Source organism: Somniosus microcephalus, chromosome 10, assembly GCF_052327205.1.
Source record: "Somniosus microcephalus isolate GS21.2 chromosome 10, FLI_Smic_1.0, whole genome shotgun sequence".
In the NCBI taxonomy this organism is placed as follows: Eukaryota; Metazoa; Chordata; class Chondrichthyes; order Squaliformes; family Somniosidae; genus Somniosus; species Somniosus microcephalus.
Window position 1 is genome coordinate 148,422,504 of NC_140996.1, and position 17,199 is coordinate 148,439,702.

Genomic DNA, 17,199 nt, shown 5'->3' on the forward strand with positions numbered 1-17,199 from the left:
GTACGCCATGGTAGGTGATGCCCCATTGCTGTACCTCACTCTCCAGATTTACCTTAGAATGTTTCCTTGGAATTGTGCCCCAGGTGAAGTTTCCCCCCTCTCCATTTCGTATGCCACTCCAGCACCTTTTTGTAACATTGCTCATCGGGTTTAGCCATTTGAGATACTTTTTCAATATTTGGTTGGCCTTCTCACGTGTAGTTCATTACTTTTATTAGCCGTTTCACTGCAGGTGCTGTAAGACTCGTCTTCAACTGCAGGTCTTGTAAGTATGTTGGTGGCAAGTTCCGATTCTTTCCCAGCAGAGATTCATATACATATCTATATAATAACGCACATTACAGCTACTTGCGACATTTAATATCTGCCATTCAAGTAAACATTCTGGCATGTATAACTTGTAACTGTAAAACAAAGAGCTTTTAAATGTGTTTTTGATGAACGGTGACAGAATGCTACCTTCCCTTTGGGTTTCAAGAAATGATCGCATCTCTGCATTGTATAGTCCCAGCAAATATTTCATAAGGCTGATGCATGAAGCAATTCCTTTTGCATTATAGTGCGATTAATTACTGATGTTTTCACGTTGACGTTTGGTGAAATGCTGGTTTTCATTGAATGTATCATTTTTATTTGTCAACTTCGCATGTTGCAGCCATAACTTGTGAACGACAATCTTACCTTAAAATAATGAGCCGAGTATCAGTCGTCGCAATTTTACGCTTAGCGCCCCAACCAAATGTAACGCACTAGAATATGGAATATTATTATCTCGAAGCAATTCAGCGTTGAACTTGCAATGTACGTGTTGTTGGCGCTCATAAATGTACGCGGTGTGCATTGGCTGCTGAAACTTTAAAAAGTTTCATTAGTCTCACTTTAGAATTTCAAAATATCCCTTACATCCTCGTGTGTGAACTGTACAAAAAAAACTGTTTTGCAGTTCTGACACTGACTTGCAATCTTTGCATTGTAATTTTCTATTTAAATTAACAGATGTTCACTAAAATTCTGCGCATGGCACTGAATGTATGTATTGTTTGCTAATGATCTCGCAGTTGTTCTTGTCCCATGATATTTCTTGCAGTTGCTTACAATGTATCAAACCACAATTGCCATTTTCCACATGTTTTACTGAAAGGATTACTGTTTTCCAAAAACGCCTATAACGTTTTTGTGCTTCGTTAATTGCTTACCATGTAGCGACTAACAAATGTGTACTTCGAGATTGCCGATGTACGATACACATTACAAGATACTTATTGATACGACCTGGGGTTTGTCACAGATGTTACTGTGGATACATTTCCTTTCCTTTCGATGTTTACATTTTATTGAGTTATTGACCGAACGAACTCCTATTTTACTTAAGTATTCATACATAGCTTCTTACGCTCGCGTTATATTTACAAATACTTGTTTATGTCAATACTAAATGTATCGGAAAGTTTGGCGAACTCCTGTTTTTCATCCGTCACCACACCCCTTTATGAATATGATGAATGAATGACCTTTTTGTCTGGCTTTGCGGAGAGTCTCTCTTTCTCAACGGTGTGTCGGGGTGGAGAACAGCAGTATGATGTTACCCAGAAGCCAAAAGCTTGCGTGTTTTCCGCTGGCGCGCGCTTGACGCGTTGCACGAGTTTGTCTGCGCGCACACGAGGCGCGCGCACATCGGACGTCTTTGTTTCCATTGGAACCATAGTTGGTAGAAGTTGCTCAGTGTCAGTTTGCAGCGGGTGAAACCCGGCAGTCAGAATAAAAGAGTCCGTGCATTGACCGATGTGTCCCGGTGACTGGGAGGTTTGCGTGCTCGCTCGCGGCGCATGTGCTCAGACTGGAGGAAGGACAGCAGTGGCCGTGCTGTCGATGCCGCACCCTGACCGCCGATCAGGACCGGCTCGTCCCATCCCGTGCCAGCTCGCCACCTGGGTGCGGCGCGCGCTCGCTTCTGCGTCCGGTCGCGTGCCTCCCGGGGCGGAGGCGCGCGGTGCAGAGCGGAGACTCGCTCTCGTGCAAGTCAGTCAGAGACAGTGAGCGGAGCGGTTTCCTGTGTTTGTGTGTCTCAGGGAGGGAGAACTGGGAGCAGCTGCCGCTGCCACCGCCACCTGAACATGGTATAAAGAAGAGAAGGAAGGAACTTCCCAAAGCTCGTATGCACTCCTAAATGCACGAATCCCACCCGAAAAGGACAGTAAAGAAGAAAATTTGCCATAAATTTAACGAAAATGGCGAACGACTCTCCTGCTAAAAGTCTGGTGGAGATAGATCTCTCCTCTTTGCGGGTGAGTATAGGCTTGGCTTTGAAGGAGAAAAAACCAGTTTTATAAAAAGACAATGCGAACTCTCTAGACACAAACAACGAACAAATGTATTCAAGCTTTCAGATTCATTTGCACAGGGGAGTAAGGTTGTTGTGTTAAAAATCAGTCAGTTGTCAGGATTTTTTTTACAGTTGGGCTTTGATGGGAAGAACAGGAACAGTTGAGAGCTTTCTTTGTTTGTGCATGTATTGGCATGTGCATGGAAATAGGGCGCAACAGCTGCATTTCACCATCATCCGGCTAGATCAGATTTGGGATTTACAACAATATAATAATTACATTTCAAATATATATATATATATATTCTTTTCAGGACCCAGCGGGCATATTTGAATTGGTTGAAGTGGTCGGAAATGGCACATATGGACAAGTGTATAAGGTTTGTGTAATTTCTTTAATTTCTGTGCCCCTTTCCAATGGTTATTTCCTATGTGTGCAGCAGTCGTAACCATATTCCAACTGAATCACATTTTATAAATTGTGAAATCTAGATTCTATTTCTTTAATTGATTTGTATTTGGCAATTATTCCAATTTCAAGGGTGATGTATCTAGACAAGGACACAAACATAAAACTGGAGAAGCCCAAAAAGGCTGTGAACAGAATTTGAAGTGTGAAATGCATGCTATTCTCAATGCTGTTACAGCTGGATTGAGATGTTGGTGACATGTTAGTTTTGAACAAACTCTCAGGCCAATATGTGATCAACATGTTCACTAGTAACGCTAAATTGAAGCATCACTCAAGTGTTATGGACAGTTCCCACATAAGAGGAAATCTTTGTTTCACTATTCCTGGGTTTCCAACGTGGTACCTGATGTGGCTGAGTTCAGTGATCCATTTTTTCCCTCATATTCTTCAAACAGCAGTGGTTCTAGCTACTTCCACTGCGTGCTCGCGTTGATCTGGGCGCACAAGCCAGCTGGATCACTTGAAACGAGCAAGTCTTTGTTGATTGTCCATGCTTGCACCAATTACTTCACTCTATTGGGCCACTGCCACCACAGCTCAAGCCATAAGGAAAGTGGGGTGCACAGAATTTTTTTTAAATGTTTGCCTTGTATACTTTGATAAGTTGTTATGGAAACAAGACTTTATAATTTATTCTTTTTACCATCCTACCAAAGCTGCATAATGTAATTTTTACAGAAAATGAAAAGAGGGAAGGGAAGTAGAGGAATGAGGGTTTGTTAAAGCTTCTTGTTTAATGCTAATCAGATTCACTGTGTACAAACTTAATGCCAAATCTAATGTGAAAAGATTTATTACACTGGACTGTTTGAGTGAAAAGGTGGCTTTTTTTTTTTTACGTAACAGTCTTGTTTGTTTGAAACATAAAAGGTTTTATTTTAGTTGTATTGGATGTCTCGGCCACTTGGTATTCATTTCTATTCAGAAGTGTACATGAGAGACATTCTCAATGAATTTTAAGCAGTTGCTCTCCAAAACTTGTTTTTTTTGCAATTCTAAAAGATTTTTCTATTGTTGGATTTATACAGATTGTTGAAAAAGAACTTTTTTGGGAGGGTTGCAGAGGAGGAGGATTACCGTGTGTCTTTAAATTAATACATTGTTTATGTGTATTGCAATTATGGCACTTTTAATTCCTCCATGTCAATTGCAACATATTTTATGTAAGTTTTACTTTTTGCTATACATTGACAGTTCTACAAATTTGCAGTTTTCAGATATTTTGCAATATCTTCATGATTGATTGTGTTACAAATTACACAGTACCTATGGAATTTGTAGTGCTCATCAAAATTTGAAATGATGCTTGTGACACACCCTGTGCCTGTTATAGATAGAAAGTTATATAAATGCAGAAGCAAGGTTTCTGGTGTGATACGCTAATTGAAGAGCGCCTAATAAATCATTTAATTTAATTTCATCCCATATTTGTTCCACTTCCTCAAAGGTCACTGATTTCACTTGAATCCTTTTTCTTTACACAATCTATGTTTATATTTATTCAGACTTTTAAGTGATAGAACACAGTGCATGAACTTTTAAGCTTTGGTTTTTAAAATATTTTCCCCTAATTTTCTTTTCATCTGAAGCCATTGACTTCTGCTGGTGTGTGGTTCCATGGGTGCTGACAGCCATGTAATACCTCACGTCTGAACCTAGCCAGTGAGTATTAATAGTCAACTTTATTGTGGAGGGAATCGCAGCAGAGTCTGATCTCTGTCCTCGCCTATCTCCACATGCACCTTCCAGGAGGGCACCACTGAAAAGAAGCAATATCAGCAACCTTGAATGATTTTTCTCCACCTTCTTAAGTGCAGAGTTGGTGAGCCCGACTGTAACACCCAGGCCTGTATGAGGCTGGTTAATTCAGTACAGACTGGGAATTGAGCCTGAGACCTGACTAGTCATTGTGGTTTAGTACCACACTGGACAGTCTATTTTTCTGTTTAAGGTGCACATTTACTTCAGTTTTAAATTCATATTGAAGTTGCAGTACACTAGGAAGGGCTAACTTGACTCCCAACTCCATTCTCTACGGAAGTCGATTGTAACTTTAGAAAAATTAACTGGAGAAATATTCCTATTGAATGCCATTGTGCAGGTTACCTGAGGAATTGTTCAGTACAAAAGAAGTTTGTGCTTTGAAGTCTTGTGCCATAGACTTGTGTTTTTTAAATATTGGATGCCTCAAGTTTTTTATTTCTTCCATTTCCCTTTTACAATGATTCTGCAGTGTAATATTTTATCTTGGCCACAAATTATGTGTCAATTTTGAAAATAGCATTATCTTTTGAGTCTGCATGCACTGGTCTGCCAAACTATGATGGAATATTTTCTGTTGGTCTTTCTGAACTAAAATGGGTCTTGGACGTCAGGGGACCAGTGAAAGTTTTGACCCCCTACTTTATTGTATAAACTGGATATAATTTAATTGACAATTCTATATTTAGTAGACTAATGGGAAGCCCTGCAAAATTGTCTATAGCTAAGTTTTTTAATAAGGAAAAGTACACGTTGAATAGAAAGTAGTAGATGCTTTGGACTGAGTTACAATGCTGTACTGTAAGAGCACATTGAGTGGTTTATGAAGGTCAACTAAACTCTTTAACCCTTTCCTGTGAAAATGTGAAGTATAAATTTTCTATTTTACTTTGCCTATAATTTTCAGTTGTTAAAATGAAATTGGTATTGTATATGGTTGCAGCTGTGTTACTGAATGCTGAAAGAGGACAGTTGAAAACAGTATTGTGCTGCCCATGAAAGGGTATGACCGATATGCTGATTCAGAAATTCAATTTTCTAGTGCTTTGAGTCATTACATTATTAAAATTTGGAACATTTATAAATATTGTAAGTTGTATTTAGAAGGGTGCAAATATATCTGTATTCGATGTATCTATTTTTAAGTTGATCAGAACAAGTATAGTGCAAATAAAGTGATATGTTGTTTTCAAAGGATTGAGGGTTACTTGAGTGGCTAAACTTAATGCGTTCAGTTACACTTGTGTTCATGCATGTAACTACTGTAATGGTGTGATGCAATCCCATCTCTAATATAACTAAATGTTTATTGTTAAAAGCTAGGTATTTAAATAATTTAAATTAATAGTGCCAGGACGAAAGGAAAAGTCAAGTTATAGAAAGATTAAAATGTAGGAAATAATCTTGACTCTTGCTCGGTCCTTTTTTTTTTTACATCGTATGTGTATAAAAGGGTGTGACGGTAGATAAGCAGTGGCAAACATGTAAAGAAATATTCCAAAATTCTCAACGACTATACATTCCATTGAGAAATTAAATCTCCATAGGAAAAGTGATCCATCCGTGGCTAACTAAAGCAGTTAAGAATAGTATTAGATTAAAAGAAGAGGTTTATAATGTATTGAAGAATAGTACAGGTCCACAATCCCTTATCCGCAATTCTGAAATTCGAAAAGCTCTGAAAACTGAGGTGTGCACGACATGACCCGAGTGGCGCCAAATATGACCCGACGCGGCCGATGCTTGACCCACGCAGGTGTGTGGCGTCAGTTGTGTCTTGGCGCTGCTACCAGTCACATGTGCGTCTGCTGCTCTCTGATATTTTTTGTGATTTTTGAGTTTAATTTCACTGAAAATGTCAGAGCTGCAGATACCCCTACCGTTCTGAAATCCGAAAAATTCCGAATTCCGAAACCCATCTGGCCCCAAGGGTTTCGGATAAGGGATTAATAACCTGCAGTAAGACTGAGGATTGGGAGAGCTTTAGAAACCCGCAAAGGAAGATGAAAAAATTGATAAGGGAGAAAATAAATGAGGGTAAATTGCAAAAAATATAAAAAATGGTTGTAAGAAAGTAGAGTTGTAAAAAGGAAGAGTAGCAAAAGTAAGCATTAGCCCTTAGAGGCTGAGACAGGTGAAATTATACTGGGGAATAGGAAATGGCAAAGACTTTAAAGAAATATTTTGTATCTGTCTTCACAGTAGAAGACACAAAAAGCATACCAAAAATAGTGGGGAACCAAGCAGCTTATGTGAGTGAAGAACTTAAAGTAATTAAGATCAGTAGAGAAAAAAAAAACTTAATAAACTAATGAGACTAAAAGCTAACAAATCCCCTGGACCTGATGGCCGACATCCGAGAGTTCTAAAGGAGGTGGCTGCAGAGATAGTAGATACTTTGGTTGTGATCTTCCAAAATTCCCTAGATTCTGGAACGGTCCCAGCGGATTGGAGGGTAGCAAATGTAACCCTGCTATTCAAGAAAGGAGGGAGAGATAAAATGGGGAACTATAGGTCAGTTAGCCTGACAGCAGTCGTGAGGAAAATGCTGGAATCCATTATTAAGGAAGTGGTAATGGCATTTAGAAAATCATCATATGATTAGGCAGAGCCAACATGGTTTTATGAAAGGAAAATAGTGTTTAACAAATTTATTAGACTGTTTTGAGGATGTAACGAATAGGGTAGATAAAGAGGAACCAGTGGATATAATATATTTGGATTTCTATGTTAATGACTTCGATGAAGGGACCGAGTGTAATGTATCCAAGTTTGCTGACTACAAAGCTAGGTGGGAAAAGTAAGCTGTGAGGAGGACATAGAGCTGCAAAGGGATATAGTTGAGTGAGTAGGCAATAAGGTGGCAGATGGGAAATGTATCCCAGGCTGCTGTGTGAGGCAAAGGAGGAGATTGCGGGGGCTCTAACACATATATTCAGGACCTCTCTGGCCACAGGGGATGTGCCAGAGGACTGGAGAACCGCTAATGTAGTACCATTATTCAAGAAGGGTAGTAGGGAAAAACCGGGGAACTACAGGCCAGTGAGCCTAACATCAGTGGTAGGAAAATTATTGGAAAAAATCCTGAGGGACAAAATTTGTCTCCACTTGGAGAGGCAAGGATTAATCAGGGATAGTCAACATGGCTTTGTCAAGGGAAGATCATGTCTGACTAATTTGATTGAATTTTTTGAGGGGGTGACTAGGTGTGTGGATGAGGGTAACGCAGTGGATGTGGTATACATGGATTTCAGTAAGGCCTTCGATAAAGTCCCGCACAGGAGACTGGTCAAGAAGGTAAGAGCCCATGGAATCCAGGGTGCCTTGGCACATTGGATACAAAACTGGCTTAGTGGCAGAAGGCAGAGGGTGATGGTCGAAGGTTGTTTTTGTGACTGGAAGCCTGTGGCCAGTGGGGTACCACAGGGATCGGTGCTGGGTCCCTTGCTGTTTGTGGTCTACATTAATGACTTGGATATGAATGTAAAGGGTATGATCAGTAAGTTCGCGGATGATACAAAAATTGGTAGGGTGGTGAATAGCGAGGAGGGTAGCCTCAGTCTGCAGGACGATATAGATGGGTTGGTCAGATGGGCGGAACAGTGGCAAATGGAATTTAACCCGGAAAAGTGCGAGGTGATGCACTTTGGGGGGACTAACAAGGCAAAGGAATACACAATGAATGGAAAGACCCTAGGCAAGACGGAGGGTCAGAGGGATCTGGGTGTGCAAGTACACAGATCCCTGAAGGCGGCGGAACAAGTGGATAAGGTGGTAAAAAAGGCATATGGGATACTTGCCTTCATTAGCCGAGGCATTGAATATAAGAGCAAGGAGGTTATGATGGAGCTGTATAAAACACTGGTTAGGCCACAGCTGGAATATTGTGTGCAGTTCTGGTCGCCACACTACAGGAAGGATGTGATCGCGTTAGAGAGGGTGCAGAGGAGGTTCACCAGGATGTTACCAGGGCTGGAGCGCTTCAGCTATGAAGAGAGACTGGGCAGGTTGGGTTTGTTTTCCTTGGAGCTGAGGAGGCTGAGGGGGGACATGATTGAGGTGTACAAAATTATGAGGGGCATAGATAGGATGGATGCTGAGGAGCTTTTTCCCTTAGTAGAGGGGTCAATAACTAGGGGGCATAGATTCAAGGTAAAGGGCGGGAGGTTTAGAGGGGATTTGAGAAAGAACTTTTTCACCCAGAGGGTGGTTGGAGTCTGGAACTCACTGCCTGAAAGGGTTGTGGAGGCAGAAACCCTCACAACATTTAAGAAGCATTTGGATGTGCACTTGAAATGCCATAGCATACAAGGCTACGGGCCAAATGCTGGAATATGGGATTAGATTAGACAGGGCTTGATGGCCGGCGCGGACACGATGGGCCGAAGGGCCTCTATCCGTGCTGTATTACTCTATGACTCTATGACTCTATGGAGTATGATGTAGGGAAATGTGAGATTATTCACTTTGGTCGGAAGAATAGAAAAACAGAATATTTTTAAATGGTGAGAAACTATTAAATGTTGGTGTTCAGAGAGATTTAGGTGTCCTCGTACAGGAAACACAGAAAGTTAGCATGCAGGTACAGCAAGCAATTAGGAAGGCAAATGGCATGTTGGCCTTTATTGTAAGGGGGTTGGAGTACAAGAGTAAGGAAGTCTTGCTACAGTTGTACAGGGCTTTGGTGAGACCACACCTGGAGTACTGTGCACAGTTTCAGTTTCCTTATCTGAGGAAGGATACACTTGCCTTAGAGGTGGTGCAACGAAGGTTCACTAGATTGATTCCTGGGATGAGGGTTGTCCTGTGAGGATAAATTGAGTAGATTGGGCATATACTCTCTGGAGTTTAGAAGAATGAGAGGTGATCTCATTGAAACATAAGATTCTGAGGGGCATTGACAGGGTAGATGGCTGCAGTGTCTAGAACTAGGGGGCATAGTCTCTTACCAATTTTACAGCTGAGAATGCACATCAAAATGTTATGTAAGCTGCATCAATTGGAGGTAGATCGCTGGTATGTAGCAGAACTGGGAGGGGGAATAGGGTTTAGCTGCACCAGGGGGCAGTGTTGTGTTTTAGTCACACTGAGGTTTTTCCCTGGGGTGTGGCAGAACTGAGGTGGCTGTCCTGGAGTTTGATACTGCAATGGGGCTGCTGAAGTTTGGCAGCCTGGGGGGGATCCTTTGATCTGGAATCACTGTGCATGGGGGAACCTGAGGTTTGACTCCACGAGTGGTTGAATGAGGTTTGACTCACTGGTGAGCTGAGCTTCCAATCCCATATCCCTCCATCACCAAGGCTGCCTACTTCCTCCTCTGTAATGTCACCTGTCTCCGCTGAAATCCTCATCCATGCTTTTGTTACCTCCAGACTCGACTATTCTAACGCTCTTCTGGCCAGCCTCCCATATTCCACTCTCCGTAAACTTGAGCTTATCCAAAGCTCTGCTGCCCGTATCCTGATTCGCACCAAGTCCTGTTCACCCCTCACCCCTGTGCTTGCTGACCTGCATTGTTTAGCAACGCCTCTTTTTTTTCTCAAATTCTCATCCTTTGTATTCAAATTCCTCCTCGGACTTGCTCCTCCCTATCTCTGTAACCTCTTGCAGCCCGACAACCCTCAAGAACTCTGTTCCTCCAATTCTGTCGTCTTGCGCATCCTCGATTTCCTTTGTCTCGCCATTTGCCGCCGTGCCTTCTGTTGTCTACGCCCTAAGCTCTGGAATTCCTTCCCTAAGCCCCTCCACCCCTCTCTCTTCTCCTTTAAGATGCTCCTTAAAACCTACCTCTTTGACCTTTTGGTCACCTGTCCTAATATCTCCTTTTGTGGCTCGGTGTCAAATTCTGTCGGATAACACTCCTGTGAAGTGCCTTTGGATGTTTTATTACGTTAAAAGCGCTACATAAATGTAAGTTGTTGAAAAGATGTGCATTATATGTGAAAACATTTACAGTAGACTGTACCAAATTAATCCGGTGCTAAATTTACAGTCTAATGTGACTGAACTGGGCCCTTTGATCTCAGGCTGACACAAAAAGGCATAGGTCCAGGAGTAGATTCCATACTGCAGTACTCAATTTGCCTGGGTTTGGAAGTGGCATGTAAAATCTGGCAGGTAATTGGAATTTTAAGTCAGTTTACAGGAGCATAGCACCATTTTTATTGGAAATTATTTTGATCCATTTACTGGGGAGGACAATAATCTCTGCCTTCTGAGCTGTGTAGATGCTGACGTGGCAGTCAAACAAAGTTGCAGCAATATTTTTGAAAAGAAAGAACAGTAGGAACATTTTATAAAGCAGAGTAAGTTAGTTGCACATTCCAAAGTGCAGTTTCAAAAACAAATGTAATGTAAACACTGAGATTCTGTATAAACATAAATAACTTAGAACCATGATTTGTAGTATTACATTAATACGTCACTTTCTTACTATACCTGCAATATGGAAGTTGGAAGTTGAGCTTTTCATGTTCCATGAGGTACATTCGGTAGTGAATATTTGAAGTGCAAAAAATGATTCTAGGAGCCTGAGGGTTAAAATGAGGTGGTGTGCATTTAAAAAAAAAAAAGTACAAGCTGAGATAATTAGAGCACAATAAGATAACAATATTTTTGTTTGAAGTTACTGAAAATCTGATTAGAAATGGTACTTGAGTGTTTGCTGAAATAAAAGTACCAATTTTCTACGAATAGCCAATAACTTCGATTGAATTAATATTGAATCCTATATGACTATTTTTGTTTGCCTAAAACCTGAAGGGTAAACAATTCTTTTTGGGTCCAAATGAAGACCTGCAGCAATTTCTGTCCTGTCCTTGAGCATAGTTAGTTTTGCTATGTCTTGTAGGACTGCATCGTTATCTATATAAAACATAACATTACATTGATGGAAGTCTTTGTTTTTGCCTTTTTGTTTGTAGAAATGAGGCCAATGCAGCTTGTGTTGGTATTGTATTGCTCCTCTATGGGAGACATGGCAGTTAAACTATCAACAGTAGACCAGTATGGTCTGAGATAATTTGTTAAAAGGAGTTGAGGCTAGGATGTTACCATGAATCATGTTATTCATTCTAGCGTCTAAACATTTTGATATCTCTCTAAATCGTAATAAAGTCAGATTAGGGTACAACAGGTGTCTAAATAGAATTAGTTATGATATTGGAAAAATCTATTGAAACCTGTTGTACCAAATTCTATTGGTCGTGAAACTCCAGTACGATTTGGACAGGTTGGGTGATTGGGCAGAAACATGGCAAATGCACTATAATGTGGATAAATGTGCGGTTATCCACTTTGGTGGCAAAAACAGGAAGGCAGATTATTATTTGAATGGCAATAGATTGGGAGAAGGGGAAGTGCAGAGAGACCTGGGTGTTCTTGTGCACCAGTCGCTGAAGGTAAGCATGCAGGTGCAGCAGGCGGTTAAGAAGGCAAATGGTATGTTGGCCTTCGTAGCAAGAGGGTTCGAGTACAGGAACAAGGATGTCTTGCTGCAGTTGTACAAGGCCTTGGTGAGACCACACCTTGAGTATTGTGTGCAGTTTTGGTTGCCTTACCTGAGGAAGGACGTTCTTGCCATAGAAGGAGTGCAGCGAAGATTCACCAGGCTGATACCTGGGATGGCAGGAATGACGTATGAGGAGAGATTGTGTCAATTGGGCTTATACTCACTGGAGTTTAGAAGATTGGGAGGGGATCTCATCGAAACCTATAAAATTCTGTCAGGCCTGGACAGACTAGATGCAGGAAGGATGTTTCTGATGGCCGGGGAGTCCAGAACCAAGGGTCATAGTCTAAGGATAAGGGGTAAGCCATTTAGGACTGTAATGAGGAGGAATTTCTTCACCCAGAGAGTGGTGAACCTGTGGCATTCTCTGCCACAGAGGGCAGTGGAGGCCAGTTCATTAAGTATATTCAAGAAAGAGTTGGATATATTTCTTAAGGCTAAAGGGATCAAGGGATATGGGGAGAAGGCAGGGACAGGGTACTGAATTTGGATGATCAGCCATGATCTCATTGAATGGCAGAGCAGGCTCGAAGGGCAGAATGGCCTACTCCTGCTCCTATCTTCTATGTTTCTATTAGAACGAGTTGCTTGTGTGGAGGGTAAATACCAATGACTGCTTGGACCGAATGGCCTGTCCCCATTATAAATTCCCCTGATTCTGACTGCAAGGGACCTACGCTTGACTTCACCAATCTTTTTCTCTTCACATATCTATAAAAGCTTTTACAGTCAGTTTTTATGGTCCCTGCTAGCTTACTCTCATATTCTATTTTCCTTTTCTTAATTAATCCCTTTGTCCTCCTTTGAATCCTAAACTGCTCCCAATCCTCAGGATTATTGCTTTTTCTGGCCAATTTATATGTCATCTCCTTGGATCTTATGCTATCCCTAATTTCCCTTGTTAGCCACGGTTGAGTCACCTTTTTTGTTATATTTTTATGCCAAACTGGGATGAACAAATTCTGTAGCTCATCCATTCGGTCTTTGAATGTTTGCCATTGCAATCATATTTACTCACCCTGTTCCCATATCCTTTCAACCCCTTTTCCTTCATCCGCTTATCCAATGTAATCTTGAATGTTAGTCATTTGCTTTTTTGGTCATCTTTCAGTGTAGAATATTATTTCAATATCGAGTGTCTAAATTGGTGGCAACCCTCTGTTGGCAAAATAATAGTGACAATAGGTGGGACATGAAATAGGTTTTCAACCATTTTTATTACTGAATTGCAGTTTTTTGGCCTAGAGTACTATGATTTTGTAGACATATTTTGTTTACTTGGCTGACTTTGCAGCAAAAACAACTTCCCTTTTTAAGCGATGAGAAACCACGTGGACTGTTTACGTAACAATTATCAAGTAAGTGCAGCTCTATCAAAAATTGAATTGCAATAGCAATGTTGAATTATCACTGCATGGTGCAAGGCTAAGCCAAGTAGACGAGAAGGTTATAGGTTTGATTTTCCTGCTGTATGCTAAGTTATCTGATCTCAGTTTGGGGCTACAATTGACCTTTGCAGTTGACCTGTGGGAGGGAATTAATCAGCCAGCCAAATGGTAATAAGTTAAATTCACTGTGCATACACCATATAATAATTTTCTGTTTTGAAGGAGAGCTTTTACTAATGAAGTTGTCACTGTCATGCCATTTCTTTCATCACTAAAGCTCATAATGGATGATTGTCTTTCCATTAATGTATATTTACTCAAGTTGATGCTGCTTATTCCAAAGGGTCTGAAGCACATACGAATGGTAGTAATTCACAAGTTATTTCAAATCTCAATGAATAAAATATCGGTGCAGGTTACTAATAACGTTTCATTGAGGTTTTGCATCATTTGAACCTTTGAAACGTTTTATGTCTTTACATTAATATGTTTATCCACGCGATACTGTTTAGCAGAATACTAAGTGGGCAGTACATTGTGATTTACTGACAGTTGTTTCTGATCACTGGCAATGGTATCTCTCTTGTATTCTTCCAAAAAGTATGTTGGAGGACATTTGATGAGGATTAATAATAGCTCTGTTGGCATTAGATCATTAGGTTTGAATACTGAAACCAGTGATGGCAGTAATCCAGCAAGAGAGCTGATGTTGGTAGTGCTTGCATTCTGTTCCTGCTGGGGCAATAATGCTTCTCCTCATAATAGTCATTATGGCAGAGTTAATGTTGATTTGTGTAACATAAATTACTCACCTGCGTATATTGCCCAGTGCAATTTTCTGTACAAATGTATATGGATGTAGAAGGTCTGTTATTGGATACTTGAAAAATCACATGTAAAGGAACTTAACATAATTTTAATAATTGTTTTGCAGCTGATTTGAGTAAAGGAGCAGCCCAATGGTGGCAAGTTAAGCAGAAGGACATTTAATGATACAGTACACCATTATTTGGAAGAATAGAAGACAAAGGGGTGCACTTAGTTAAGCAACTGAGCAAATACCTTATGGCTCAGGGGGTAAGGTCTGTGTCTGAGCAAGTTTCCAGGTTTGATTCCTGGCTTGTGCAGAGGAAGCTGTTCTCAAATTGGGCAATGGCAGAGGTGCTACAGCTCGCTGCAGTGCTCCTTGGTTAGGGAAGAGATAATGGCCTAGGTTCCTGCTCCGAATACAAAGATCCCCTGCTGGAAGTATATAGGTGTGGATGTGTGGTGAAGACATGATTGGGCTCAGCTGTGACACCAGATAACTTGCACTCACTATCTAATCCCGTGCAAAATACTGTTGATTGTGGAATTATACCCCGGTAAGGAGTAGGAAAGGAGAAAAAGAAATCGAGTAAATAAAACAAACATTAAAATTCTAAAGGCATTGCTAAAGAAAATTATTGCACCATAATTAAGAAATTACAGCTAGCATTTTCTGTTGAATTGTTGGCAGTACAATCTTCAGATCATGCTGTCTAGCTAAGTGAGTAGCACTGCTCAACTTTTTTATTTTTCTGTAGTATGCATGGTATTTATTTTCAAGGTTTCCTATCCTTGAGCCAGAGACCCATAATTGACATGCAGAGTAAATTATGCACTATGTCCTCACTTTTGGTGGAACGGGACATGTGCAGTGATGGTGATGGAGAAGTCTGGGATGTTGGCTGATTAGTTGTATTCACAGAAGCATATCTATGTCAGGTTTTTGCTTGACTAATCTGTGCTCTCCCAACTTGAGCACCAGATGTTGCTGAGGAAGACTTTGTGGGGTTGAATGAGTAGCGATTGCCTGAGTCTTGTCCTGATCCAATGCCTAGGCATTTGCAGGTTGGTCCAATTGATATTTCACTGATTCTGTTTTGTGGTGATTTGTTTTGTTAGGCCACTTCAAAGAACATTGGCCCAGAAATTCGGGTCGGGGGCTTCCCGCAGGTGCAAGTCCCCGACCTGCACTTACCTTGCGTGCCGGCCGTTGAGCTGTAGGGCCCCGTGGAATTCTGATCCGGGGCCTGGTCCAGCTGCCGGCGCGCAGTGCTTGCGTATCTCGGGCGCAGTTTGTTCGATGCGTCCCCTGGGATCACGTGGGCCATGGGCAGCCAATTGGAGCAGGGAATGCTCCATTCATAAGTCAGACAGGAAGACCTGTCGAGACTTATAAATACTACGGCCCCAAAATAGCACTAAACCTTCAAAAAAATTTTAAAATTCAAATTTTTAAAATAAACTATAAATTACATTAAATAACTATTTTAAACAATTTAAATTTTTGAATTTTTTTTTTAATATTCTAACGGGGCTAAAAATAAACTTACCTTGCTTTAAAGTATTTAAAAATAATAAACCTGTGGAAAAAATGTTTTAATTTTAATTTTAATTAATTCACCACTTACCTTGTAAAAAGCAGGCCTTACGCCTGCTTTTTAAATGTGTAAATTCTGCAGGCTTACCCTCCTGGGAAAACCTGTTTTTAAAAAAAAAAAAAACACCTAAGTTTGATGTGCACGCGTTCGACCTCTGAACCTCTTCGTTCAGAAGAACGGAAATGCCGGTTTCCCGCGCAGTGCATGCAGGAAACTGGCACTTCCATTGGGCCCACGGGTGAGTACCCAGCGCGTACTCACCCGTGGAGACCTGAATTTCTGGGCCAAATTGAGTTAACCACATAGTGTGGGACCAGAGTCACATGCTAGGCCAGATTTGGTCAGGGTGGCAGGTTCCCTTTCCTGAGGGCCATTCATGAATGAGTTGGGTTTTTACAACATTTTACTGGTGTTAACCATGGTGGGATTTGAACACAAGACCTTTTGGGTTTCTAGGCAATTACCATAACCACAGGCTATCATATCTCTGTCACAACTGGACTGATAGCCTCGGTCTTTTACTGATACATTTTAAGAACATAAGACATAGGAGCAGGGGTAGGTCATTTGGCCCCTCGAGCATTCAGTAAGATCATGGCTGATCTGATCTTGGCCTCAACTCCACTTCCCTGCCCAATCCCCATAACCCTTGACTCCCTTACCTTTCAAAAATCTGTCTATCTCCACCTTAAATATATTCAATGACCCAGCCTCCACAGCTCTCTGGGGAAGAGAATTCCAAAGATTCACCACCCTCCGAAGAAATTCCTCCTCATTTCCGATTTAAAAGGGATCCCCCTTATTCTGAAATTATGCCCCCTAATTCTAGATTCCCCCACGAGAGGAAACATCCTCTCTGCATCTACCCTGTCAAGCACCTTCAGAATCTTATATGTTCAATAAGATCCCCTCTCATTCTTCAAAACTCCAATGAGTATAGGCTCAACCTTTCTTCATAAGACAACCCCTTCATCTCCAGAATCAACCTCATGAACCTTCTCTGAACTGCCTCCAATGCAAGTATATCCTTCCTTAAATAAGGAGACCAAAACTGTACGCAGTACTCCAGGTGTGGTCTCACCAACGCCCTGTACAGTTGTAACAGGACTTCCCTACTTTTATACTCCATTCCCTTTGCAATAAAGGCCAACATTCCATTTGCCTTCCTAATTACTTGCTGTACCTGCATGCTAACTTTTTGTGATTAATGTACAAGGACTCCCAGATCCCACTGTACCTTGGCATTTTGTAATCTCTCCCCATTTAAATAATTAGCTTTTTTTATTTTTCCTACCAAAGTGGGTAACCTCGCATTTTCGCACATTAAACTCCATCTGCCA

At 41.1% G+C, this 17,199-nt stretch overlaps 1 protein-coding gene across 1 annotated transcript in view; it reads left to right on the forward strand.

Moving 5' to 3' along the window:
- Positions 1-1,533: 1,533 nt before the first annotated feature.
- Positions 1,534-17,199, forward strand: part of LOC147111749 (mitogen-activated protein kinase kinase kinase kinase 4-like) — a 536,567-nt gene continuing 520,901 nt past the window's right edge. Inside the window, 2 exon segments of the mRNA XM_085998951.1 lie at positions 1,534-2,285; positions 2,638-2,703. Coding sequence (XP_085855077.1) covers positions 2,229-2,285; positions 2,638-2,703 — 123 coding nt within the window. The 5' untranslated portion in view covers positions 1,534-2,228.